This window comes from Amphiura filiformis, chromosome 19 (genome assembly GCF_039555335.1).
Source record: "Amphiura filiformis chromosome 19, Afil_fr2py, whole genome shotgun sequence".
In the NCBI taxonomy this organism is placed as follows: domain Eukaryota; kingdom Metazoa; phylum Echinodermata; class Ophiuroidea; order Amphilepidida; family Amphiuridae; genus Amphiura; species Amphiura filiformis.
In genome coordinates this window covers 45,708,803-45,721,553 of record NC_092646.1, presented here as the reverse complement: position 1 = coordinate 45,721,553, position 12,751 = coordinate 45,708,803, and the positions used below count along the sequence as shown (strand labels likewise).

The 12,751-nt window shown below is 35.0% G+C and overlaps 1 protein-coding gene across 1 annotated transcript in view; it reads right to left on the bottom strand.

Moving 5' to 3' along the window:
* LOC140141375 (guanine nucleotide exchange factor subunit RIC1-like) overlaps positions 1 to 12,751 on the bottom strand; it is a 129,781-nt gene that overhangs the window by 12,204 nt on the left and 104,826 nt on the right. Inside the window, exons 26-27 of the mRNA XM_072163223.1 lie at positions 12,084 to 12,208; positions 10,129 to 10,434 (exon numbers count right to left, since the gene is read on the bottom strand). Of these exons, the coding sequence (XP_072019324.1) occupies positions 10,129 to 10,434; positions 12,084 to 12,208 (431 nt within the window). The remainder of the gene's footprint in view (positions 1 to 10,128; positions 10,435 to 12,083; positions 12,209 to 12,751) is intronic.

Below are 12,751 nucleotides of genomic sequence, written 5' to 3'. Positions count from 1 at the left end.
AAACAACAGAATTTTGAAAAATATTGAGGGTGTGATCCTCAGCAAATGTTACAATATGGCTTTAAAGTTGAAGGATCCAGAGTAGGCTATCTTTTAGAGGTTTTTCCTTTTCTACTGATAAGGTATTTACACACAGAAACTTCCATACTAAAGAGGACCCCCCAAAAAAAAAAAAAAAAAGAAAAAGAAAACCTAGATTTGTCATAGTGGCATCCCATTTTTTGTTTTGTTTTTAGTTTGCATATTTTTATTAATTTTATTGAATGATATAATTTTACTCTGCAACTCATTCCAGGGAATAATTTAAAAAAACTAAAAGAGACAACTATTTTCAATAGTTTTGTTGTGAAAAGCAAAATAATAGCTCTGCATGCGGTATATAAAAGTAATCAATTTCCTCCTACTTAATGCATTTTTTGAACAAAACGTCTCAATCTTCAAAGCAATTAACGATCTCAAAAATCAATGTTATTTCTATAAATATATTTCTTATAGCATGTTAGAAATTTAAAAAGTTGAATTCAAAAATCAATTGGAAGTACATAACAGTCAATTTGATGTGTTGTATAACAACTTTTAGCATTTTGTGATTCTAGCATCCTCTTTTTATGGTTTGTGTGAGAAGATATCCATGAAGTATTTTCCCAAAATTTCAGTTGATTCCAGTTATGGTGTTTGTGAGTTATGTATATTACATTAATCTATAGGCCACTGGATGCAATTTTGATCTGTTAACACGGCTGTGTACTCTAGACGTTGTTTCTTTCACAAAATTGAGCTTTTTTGATACTTATGTAATTTGTAATGTTTTTTGTAAATACAAGGAAAGAAAATCCAGTCGCATATGTGATAGTTATCTGCATGCGTGGTGAAACAAATGGAAGCACTGATTTAAAAAACCTAGTGGTCAAATGGCTCTGTTTTAGCTGATAATTTCTTTTTCAAGTTCTTTCGTTCGATTTAAATATCAAGTTATGAATGAATTTTGCTCAAACTTATCAAGGGGCTGTGGATTTACCCGATGTTCACGTAATGTGATGTAGAAAAACAAGAGTTGCCACATCCTCCTGTGAGCTTTGATCAAAGTGCAAGATGTGACCATTTTAAACTTCAAACAGTCATTATTTCAATGTTCATTTTCTCTGTAAAATTATGATTTAGGTACACAATAACTCAATAAATACAGCATTTATACAATGTAGGTATGCTCATTGTAAAAAGCAAGATCAGCTCAAGAAAGTGTTTTTCTCATTTACTTATATTTTGGTCTATTTTCGATTTTAGGCATCATTTGGTGCATAAAAAAAATTATTTAAAAAAAAAACGTTTTCTGGAATAGAGTCTCAATTTAAAGAAAGAAAAAAAAATATTTGGTGTTTTTTTTTTTTTGTTATGATTACTAAAAAATTCATTTATTTTTTGTGTGATTTTCTTTGTAATAGTTGTTTTTACACCAAATCCGTATTTATATTAAGATTCCTTGATGTCTTGCTTTTAAAAATGTATAATTTATATGTTGTGCCTGAATAATAACAAAGTTATGGCACTTTTACTACATAAATGTCTGAGAGTACACAGATGCCTTAACAGAACATAAATATAAATTTGACAATATTTTTGCTAAGTGAATGAAACTGCAAGAATTATTTGCACACAAACACAGCGGTTTCCGATGGTATAAGAATTTTTAACTTTTTTTGAGAATTCGAAGAGTTTGGGATGAGGCTGTGAATCACAAAATGCCACCTTAATTTTATGAATGATGATGATATAATAATTGTTATAATTTGTCTTATATCGTCATCATTGCAGATCATGCAGATGTTCTAAAAGGTGGTTAAACATCAGTTGTGAATATTACACAGGCACCTATAATTACATGACATTGGATGCTACCTTACAAAGACACCAACTAACGAACAAATGCGTAGCAGATTTACGCATTTGAGAAACTTGTGAGTTTTTCTTATGCCACGCTAAGTGGAGTATGATTTAATATGTTGCGCAACTTCTCCATCATTCACCTTTCACGGTGTTTGCCGCCACTTTTATTTTTATCATCAGTCGCATCCCAACCTGGATTGGGGCCGTCTTGGGATGTAGATCTGTTTGACAACTACGAAACAAGTTACACTTTGCCTCCAACAACTGAAAATTCGTGTTCGAAAAGCTACTTCTTATCTTCAAACACGTCACTTGCGTTACGTGCAGTCGCTGAAACGGACTGTCAAATTCATCTTGTGTCACCCACATTTGCGCGGTATATGATTGCAGTAAAGCACATTGAAGCAAATGAGGATTTCTCATTATTTTTCGCTGAACAGTACACTGATGGTGATGATACGAATCCAGCAATTGTGAATAAAGTCGTATCATTTCCATTAAATCCTTGCTCGACTGAACTTGCGGGGAAATCATTAGTTATTAACCTTGTGATGGTATATGTTGATTTTAAGATAAGTAGTATGATTAAGGTAAATGGTGATGATAATTCTGGTTTAAGTTCATGTAATGTTACTGAATATCAAGATATAAGGTGGTATTATAAGGAAAACCATATATTCTCGTATGTTACAATAAGAAACATGGAGATTCCTGTTCGAATATCGACTTACACATATGATACGGTTTGCCCAGATAAATGTACTTGTACATTAAGTCATAAAAAGTGGGATACTAAGTGTGCATCATCAGTAGGAAATAGCACAACCTTACTAGTCTGCAATCCCAATATAGCGGGGGTTTCTTTCGTGGAACGAAATCTGAAACGGGTAGAACCCGGGGCATTTCGGTGTTTTCCATCTTTGAGGAAACTGATAATGCACTCAAACAAAATTGACTCTCTGCCTGCGCGAATATTTCACGACCTTGACAATTTGCGATATTTAGATTTACGTTATAACAACCTTGACTCTTTACCTGTGGGTGTTTTTGACAGACAAACTAAGCTACATTCTTTGCTGTTGAAGAACAATGACCTTACCAGACTACCTCGTAACATATTTGCTTCGCTCTTTCGTCTAATAACCTTGTCGTTAGACATCAATACAATACCCTCCCTTCTTGAAAGTTCTTTTAGTCAGTTACGAAGTTTAAAGACTTTGGTATTGGATCATAATAAATTACGGACACTCCCAAATCTTCTGTTTGGCTCTGTAGTGAATTTGCAATTTCTTTCTATCAGTAGTAACCGTCTTAGTGCGTTGCCAACTAATGTGTTCTTTTCTCTACGCAAATTGCAGGGCTTAGATTTGGCAGATAACTCTATATCAATCTTGCCTGGAGTTATTTTCGGATACCTTACAGAATTGTCCACCTTAAATTTAGAGATCAATAACATCAAAAAGATACCAAGTAACATTTTTGATAGCCTAGTCAATTTAGAACGCCTGGACTTATCATACAATAGTTTAACCGCTCTCCCAGACGGGGTCTTTAATTTGATGTTGAAACTTTACTATCTCATTCTGACCAATAACGATCTGACTATTTTACCATCGGGATTATTCGGTAACCTGCATGAATTGTTGTATGTTTACCTAGATTATAATAATTTTGAGCATCTACCTAGTGATATTTTCTCCGAACATACAAACTTGGCAATCTTTATTTTATCAGACAACATGTTGACCCGCTTAAATTCTGACGTTTTTGCAAACATCGCGTATCTTCAAAAACTAGACTTGGGACGTAACAGCTTGATCGATTTACCGCCAGACCTGTTCGATCATCAACGACAATTGACTACTCTGTTTCTAGATAATAATCAAATATCAGATTTACCTGCTGGTATATTTGACAATCTTGTGTACTTATCGCGACTTTATCTGACAAACAATATCTTGACTTCTTTACCAGATAACACATTTAGTTCTAACGTGGTTATCCAGCTTTTATGGTTGGATTATAACCATCTCAAACTTATACCGTCAAGTACTTTCAACAACCGTACACAAATATTGGAACTCAAATTGGACCATAATGAAATTAACAAGTTAAAAGATGACACTTTTCATGGTCTGATTGATTTGAACGTCCTTGATTTGTCTTTCAACCGTTTGGAGCTCCTAAAAAATCAAGTTTTTCAGCAAACTTTAAATTTGGCGCAACTTGACTTGAGTCATAACAAGTTGACGCTGTTACCGCCTGAAGTGTTTAGAAATTTAGTATGGTTGACTTTTCTGCGTTTAGATTTCAATCTCCTGACAACTTTGCCCCATGACTTTGTTGAAGATCTCATCAATTTAGTATATCTTATGGTGACGGACAATAAGTTGACCTCTATACCTGATGATATTTTCAGTTCTAATTTGAATCTTAGATACGTAACATTTGAACGTAATGATCTCACCATTCTACCACGTCTCACCGATAGCGTAAACTATCTACAGCATATCTATTTGACTTCAAATCATATTGCCGAGCTATCAAATAGTATCTTTGATCATCTGGTAAATCTTAATATCTTGTTTTTGTCAAAAAATGCTCTCACATTGTTGCCAGATTTAGTTTTTCATCCTCTGCGAAATCTTTTGATTCTAACTTTAGATAATAACAATCTGCATATTTTACCAGACACCTTGTTCAGTAACCTAGGACAATTGTTGGAACTTTATTTGAATTCCAATAATATTACTGAATTGCCCGATGGTATCTTTATCGGACTTGTAAATTTAAATATCCTTGATCTAGATGATAACAGACTGAATTCTCTGTCTTTTGAAATTTTCAACTCAACCTCGCATCTCAAGACATTGACTTTAGGCCAAAATAATTTGACAGAACTAACTTCTGACCTTTTTACCAACCTTCCACAATTGCAGTTTATTTCCTTAAATGATAATCACATTACAGAATTACCACCTGGTATATTTGTTGGTCTCATAAATTTGTTAGAAATAAACATGATAGGCAACAAAATAAGTTCTCTATCAGCTAGCTTGTTCCGATCAAACAGGAAACTTAATTCGCTTCATTTGCAGTATAACAAATTAAACTTAATACCACCAGGTGTGTTCAGTGATATTTCATTATTATCATATCTTAGTCTGCAATTTAATCAAATTACAGATTTGGCAACTAACATTTTCGATGGACTTGGACAATTAACATATCTTGATTTGTCTCATAATAACTTGACATCACTTCCTGCCAAAGTGTTTGATTCAACACTGAATCTAAGCTATCTTGACCTAAGCAGCAATCATATCAACCATGTACCATCTGAACTATTTAGTACTTTATTCCAATTAAATACCATTGAAATGGCGCATAATGAGTTGACAAATTTGTCAAATAATATTTTTGATAACTGTAAAAAGTTAATGTATATTGGTCTCGCGAGTAATCGATTTAATCATGTGCCATCGGGTGCTCTCAGCAAACAAAATCAATTGATTCTCCTCCTACTGAATGACAATGAGATCACAAAATTAAATCATGCAAGTTTGGGCGGGCTGGACGATTTGTCAGGTCTCATTTTGACGGGCAACTTGATAACTTCTTTGGCAGATGATGTTTTTGTCTCGACTCAGAATCTAAACATGTTGGCTTTAGATAAAAATAAAATTGTTTACTTGCCATTAGGACTGTTCAGTAACACAACTAACCTGGAGTCTTTAAGTGTTGCTTCAAATAAGATAACCGAGCTGCCAAGTGGTATTTTCAACAATCTTATACATTTAGTGACTCTTGACCTCAGTGACAACCCACTCAATACTCTGACAAACCAAATTTTCAGCTCAAACGTTGATCTCCAACAGCTGTATTTGGCACGTATTAGGTTGTATTCTTTACCTTTGGGTCTGTTCAGAAACATGAGTCTGATAATTGAGATATTTCTGAATAGGAACCTAATCTCAGTGGTGCCCCACGGAATATTTGAAGGACTTGAAAATTTACAACTTATTAACTTTGCTTACAATAGATTGCGTGCAATACCCGATGGATTTTTGACTCCAATTTGGAACTCTCTTCATTGATTTTCAATGATAACAGTCTTGTTTTATTACCACCAAACATTTTCGCCAATCTGACCAAATTATATGAGCTCAAGTTAAAAAACAATGATATTATAGATTTACCAAAAAACATTTTCACCAATCTTGCTAATTTGAGAATACTTGATTTGGCTAATAATAATTTGAAACAGTTACCAACAATGAAATATCAGTTGAACTTATTCTTTTTAAATTTAGATGGAAATGACATAGATTCAGTGACTAATAAACATTTTAGCTTGACTTTGAACCTTGAAGATCTATTCCTTAATCGTAATAAGATAAATATATTGTCTTCAAATGCCTTCAATAATTTAACGCAACTGACCAGACTATACATGGAGTACAATCAAATTATAAGTTTACCGGAAGGTATATTCGATGCATTAACAAAATTGGAAAACCTTGGTTTGAATGGCAATGATATAATGGAATTTCCCTTCACTTTATTGTTAACTAAGTTGCATTTGTTGCACATTGGCTATAACAATATTGATAACTTACGATCAAGTTCATTCGTTTCCATGCATAATTTAGAAATCTTAATTCTTGGCAATAACAGAATATCGTTATTTGAAGATGACATATTCTATAGCAATATAAATTTGTGGATTTTGGATATTTCGGAAAATCTTTTAACTACTCTGACCGGTGATTTGTTTCATAAAAATGTTAATTTGAAATACCTTTATATAGAAGGCAACAGACTTCTCACGATTCCTGTGTTCACATTTCATTCTAATAATATCGAGATATTGAATCTTGATAATAATAGGATATCTGAATTACCACATGGCATATTGGAATTTGTCACAGGTCTTACCTCTCTTTCTCTTATTGTCAACAAAATTTCCCAACTAAATAATACAATATTTCAATCCTTAACACTTTTAAATTTTCTGCTAATTGATCATAACGACCTCGCTGTACTTCCGCATGACATTTTTGTGGCAAACACAAAATTGGAATATCTTGGTTTGTCAAACAATAGGCTTTCTTTGTTACCTACAGGGATTTTGGACACACTTGTTGAATTAGAAGTATTATGGCTAAACGGAAACTTTATACAAGAGCTGCCATATGGTCTCCTAGATTTTAATATCCATTTGATCACTTGCCATATCCAAGCTAATCAACTTTCTGACCTCCACAACAACATGTATGGTGCAACAGTAGACATGAAATATATGTTCCTGTGTTGTAACGAGTTAAGTTTATTGCCATCAGAAATATTTACACCATTAATTTGGTTAGAATTCTTGGATTTGGCAAATAATATGTTAATAGAGCTGCCTTCTCTTCAGTCTTGTACTAATTTGATGTATATTATGCTCCACGTAAATTTTTTGCCTGGAACCAGTTTTGACAAGATCGGAAAGTTTGAAAATTTAAAGCAGTTAACACTAAATTTCAACAATGTCGCAATGATGCCAGATGATGCATTTCTAGGACTTAGTAACTTGCAAATTCTGTTTCTAAATTCAAACAACATTACTCGTGTTGAAAACAATGTTTTCAAAATGCTGATCAGTCTTCAAATTCTAAACATCTCAGACAATAACATTTCATACATGTCAAGCAAAAGTTTCCATGGATTGCAAAGTCTTCGTTTGTTGGACCTTCAACATAACAAACTTACACGATTGGATAAAGAGCTGCTACAGCATTTTGCTCATTTGAAAACATTGAATCTATCTTCAAATCTCATTCAAGTAATTGACATCCATGACATCGACATGACATCGGAAAATGTGACCTTTGACCTGACTGGCAATCCGCTTCATTTGCTTCACACACAATCTTTTTTAAATACCATTAGTAATTTGACTCTTTTAGTAGATAAGCATTCGGCGTGTTGCTTTATGAATGCTAACATCACTTGTGTATCGATAGATGCCCGCCCCGCTTACTTAACATGCAAACGAATGTTGCATAATTTAATGTTGCGACTGACAATGTGGGTTGTAGGCTTAGCCGCAGTCCTCTTTAATGCTGGTGTAATCCTCAGTCGAATAACCATGGATATGGGTAAAAATAAAGTACAGAATGAACTTATATTTCATCTTGCGCTATCTGATTTCTTAATGGGTGTTGATATGCTCATATTGACATCTGCAGATGTTTATTATGCTGGTTACTTTCCTAGTTACTCAGAGAATTGGATAAAGGGACCACTATGTAAAATAGCTGCTACGCTATCAACCCTTGCGAGTGAAGCTTCAATAGGTCTGATCGCAATCATAGGTTTAGACAGATATTTGGGAGTTAGATATCCGTTAGGTATTCATCGAGGACTTGGCAAAACACGCATGAAAGTCTGCGTTTCTATTTGTTGGTTGTTTTGTATTTTCCTTTCCGTTGGGCCAATCGTGTTGGACATGTTCTATCCTGGAATTATTTCATATGATATTTCCGAAGTGTGCGTTGGATTACCGATGGTTAAAAGAAAAGTCACTGTGGAAAAGAATGTGTCACACCCAATTGTACTTAACTCCTATGATATAGAAATACAACATGTAATTGATTCGCATAGGCCTAGTGTGGACTATCACTTGGTTTATAACATAACGACCTATAGTCATACACGGGACATTCCGTATACAACCTCAAAGCTGATTGGTTACAGCGTAGCTAGCTACCTGTCAATCATCGTTTTTATAGGCTTAAACCTGATCTGTTTCATCGCAATTGGTGTATTTTATCTCAGAATATTTCAAATTGCGCAAACATCATCAAAACAAGTTCAAGTACAGCCTCTGAGAGAGAAAGCGCGAATGGCTATTAAAATATCAACTGTGGTTTTAACTGATTTTGTTTGTTGGGTGCCTTTAGCTTTAATATGTTTATTTGTGCAGTGTGGAGTGTTCACAGTTGGACCGGAGATGTATGCCTGGACAGTTGGTTTGATTTTGCCAATTAATTCATCTGTAAACCCGTTTCTGTATACATTGACAACTATCATATCGGACTGGTATGACAATAGACGAAAAAAACAAAAACAAAATTTGAATGCTTTATAGTTTTTAGGTCATTCTAAGAAAAAGACCTTATGGCATCACAGGTTGTGTGTCCGTCAGTCAGTGTGTCTGTCTGTCTGTCCGTCAACAATTTGGTCTCATATGAACAGTTCAAATCCTATTGCAGTTTTAAAATATTGGATGAGAAAGACGTAGTAGAGTCAAATATTTGAAAACTCACAGCGAGACCAATAAATATTGGGTGTAAAGCATCCAATTTTATCATTATTATGTGTTGGATCCAATATTTTCACACACTTGGATTCATCAAAACATCATAATGAAGAAAATTGGGCTAAGGACACAGCCTTGTTTAACGGTGACTGATGTGTTAAACAAATCAGTAAGTTATAAGTATAGTTGAACAATGATAATGCTATTTATCTTAAATCTTACATTAGAATAAAGTTCATCTGTACATGTGTTGGTAGTAAACATAAACACAGCACAAGAAATAAATCCCCCTCTCAACATGTCGTCATAACATTGTAAGGTTTTCGTTTTGTACCAATAAAACTAACTTTGAAATAATAATATGACTGTTTACTAAGTGTTGTGTTAAAAGGAGAGATTTCCATGACTTCATGGCTGAATGAGCCAAAGTTGAAGGCAAAAACTGCCCTTTTCAAAAGTCACAAAGTAGGCCTATATGCTTGTCACAAAAGTTGATTCATGGCTTGTTACTAATGGAAAAACCCATGTGGTTGAGTGCAGTTTAAAATCCTCACCAAGTGAACATTTACTGTAATGTGTATCGATTCTTGATCATTCAGCCATGCAAATCCCCTTGGTGCAGAATTCAGCACAGTGAGTTGTAAGATAGCCAGTTCCATTTCTTGTCCCAATACGCCTTGCAGTTAACAAGCATAGGCCTACTTTGTGACTTTTGGAAAGGGCAGTTTTTGGTACAATTATAGAACTTAATCAAACATCATCCAAAGTTGTCAAGCCATAAATCATCAGAGCCATAACATCTGGCTGAGGACGCAGTTGGTACTGTGAAAGCGCTTCTGGTAAGCGATCAAATTTTAAGAAGTATTGAAGTAAAAAAACACTTTTGTTTTGTAATTTAATATGATACACACCAACAATATGCTAAAGGAAAATCTTACCTTTAGTGGAAGCATATTTCAACATGGCTTCTTGCGTCTTGGCCTCGCTTGTCGTACTCTCTGACGCCAAACTCTGAGGGCGTGCCACACCTTTGATAATACTGACCACCCTTCCTGGCTGGCTACTGGGAATTACATGGAATCCTGCACCCGCTGGTCCTGGAGTGATAGTCTTTACCACAGGAGTGGTGCTATCTGAAGGTGTAGTGTTATTGGAGCTGCTTGGGGTGGAGGCTATGGATGTGTTAAGTTTTAGACCATTGATTTGTGATTCTAATGTTCCACCAGCTTGGGAAGACTTGCTCACTGTGTGATAAAAGAAAACGATATCGTCACTGGGCGGGAAAAATCTCGAATGTACTTTTGGCCCTTGAACATGGATAAAGCCTTGTAGGTGTAGACTTTATATTAAAGAGGTTGCTTCATCCATGTTCAACAGCCAAAAAAATACATGCAGGAAACACCTCATATTTACTTTTGGCCCTTGAAAATGGATAAAGCCTTGTAGGCGTAGACTTTATATTGAATGGTTTGCTTCATCCATGTTCAAAGGCAAAAAGTATGAGGTTTTTCCTGCCTAGTGACGATATTACAATTTTTTAAATATTTGTTTTATAATTTGTGTCTCAAGTTTCAAATTATTGCATTTCCCCCCTTTAATATCACATTGATCATATTGATCACTTGTATCATAATGTAACAATCGTTGAAAATTATATAAAATTAAAGTTACTGCCTAAATTTATAAAGCATTATTCATTGTACTGATCATATTGATCTAATCATATCATGCATAGTTTGCTTCGTATATTGATTTACTTTCATGCTTGTAGCCAATATTATTATTTTGTATTTATGTATGCCATTGACTGTATATATATTTTGTGATATATGAAATAAAACATGATTGAATGAATGAATGAATGAATGAATGAATTTTCAACTAGTATAGTGCAATTTGACTTTTCCTGTTTCTGCATGTACCAAAGGTGAATATCCTGACTGATGCGCCTCGCTCTCCTCTCCCCTTCAAACGTGCAGGTTTAGAAGTAGTCTGAAGTTTGTGGTTTCTAGTTTGTTTTGTTATGTGCCAATATCTTCACAAGATAGATGCTACATAAATCCTTTTTTGTTACATTATTTTTGTTTGTTTCCAAAAACATGCAAACAATTTGTAAGTTAAACGTGAGGATAACTCAACTGACCTTAACTGCCAGATTTAGTTCACAAATAACGGCAGCTTATTGGGCTATTACACCACTATGGAAGACATGACCCTTATCTTCCACATAGGGAGTATAGATTTCAAATTGAATCATCCATTTGGGTAACCCCATTTGAAATTCACACTCCCTATGTGGAAGATTAATGTCATGTCTTCCATAGGGGGTGTATGGATTTCAACTGGAATCACCCATTGAGGTAACCCCATTTGAAATTCACACTCCCTCTGTGGGAGATTAATGTCATGTCTTCCAAAGGGGTGTATTGAATTTCAACTGGAATAATCCATTTTGAGTACAACAGCAATACACAAAACCAAAATTGAATCAGCAGTGGGACTACAGTCTGTCCACATAGAAGTACAACCCAAATCTGTGGCATCATGGGTCGATGCTTTGCTTCACACTCACTGCATGTTAAAAAATGTGACGCGTAAAGAGCGTGGTGTACTTGGCAAGTACAAATAGCACAGCAGTTGGAGTGCCAAAGAAGCATTTTCACACGCATTGCACTGAAATAATTAGTCGCATACCTCCAGTTTCCGAGGTCTATTTACTTTGTACTTCTATGTGGGCGTAAAGAGCGTGATGTACTCAGCAAGTACAAATCGCGCAGCAGTTGGAGTGCCAAAGAAGCATTTTCACACGCATTGCACTGAAATAATTAGTCGCATACCTCCAGTTTCCGAGGTCTATTTACTTTGTACTTGTATGTGGACAGACTGTACTTACCAGATCCTCTACTAGAGATTGAACTGCTACTTGAATTTCTACCAAGTGATGGCATAGGCCACTGGAAGTCTGTGTGTAACCTCTTCAAGGCTGCTTCAAAGTCCTCTACTTTGGCTGCTCGGGTTCTGGAGCAACAAAATGTTGGGAATTTTATGGTCAGAGAAACATTTTCAGTCAATTATCCTGGTCCGATAATAAAGAAATGTTATATTAGATTTATATTCGCATGTTGTCATTGGGCAGGAAAAACTTCCTGTAAGTCATTGGCCCCTGAACATGTTTAAAGCAAAACCTCCTATGTAACTCTTGGCAATTTTGATTTAAACTTGTTCAAGGACCACAAATACATAATAGGTTTTCTTGCCCAACAATGATGTTCAGTGACAAACATCTTCTATAATGTTGGCATCAGGTCTAGGATGTATATGTTGTTATTTTCACGGCACTGAAGACACAATTTGTCCATGTTCACTGAATGTGCATCCACATTCCCATTTCACCCACAGGAAACCCTGAATTTTCAGACATGACTGACAAGGCTCACATGATCTGTGAATGTCAGCAACAGTATAATCAAATGCAGTAAACCTTTGACGAGCGCATATTGTAAGTATACATCACATATATACTGCGTTGGACGTACTTGTCTCTGCTGAGGCGATCTGCCG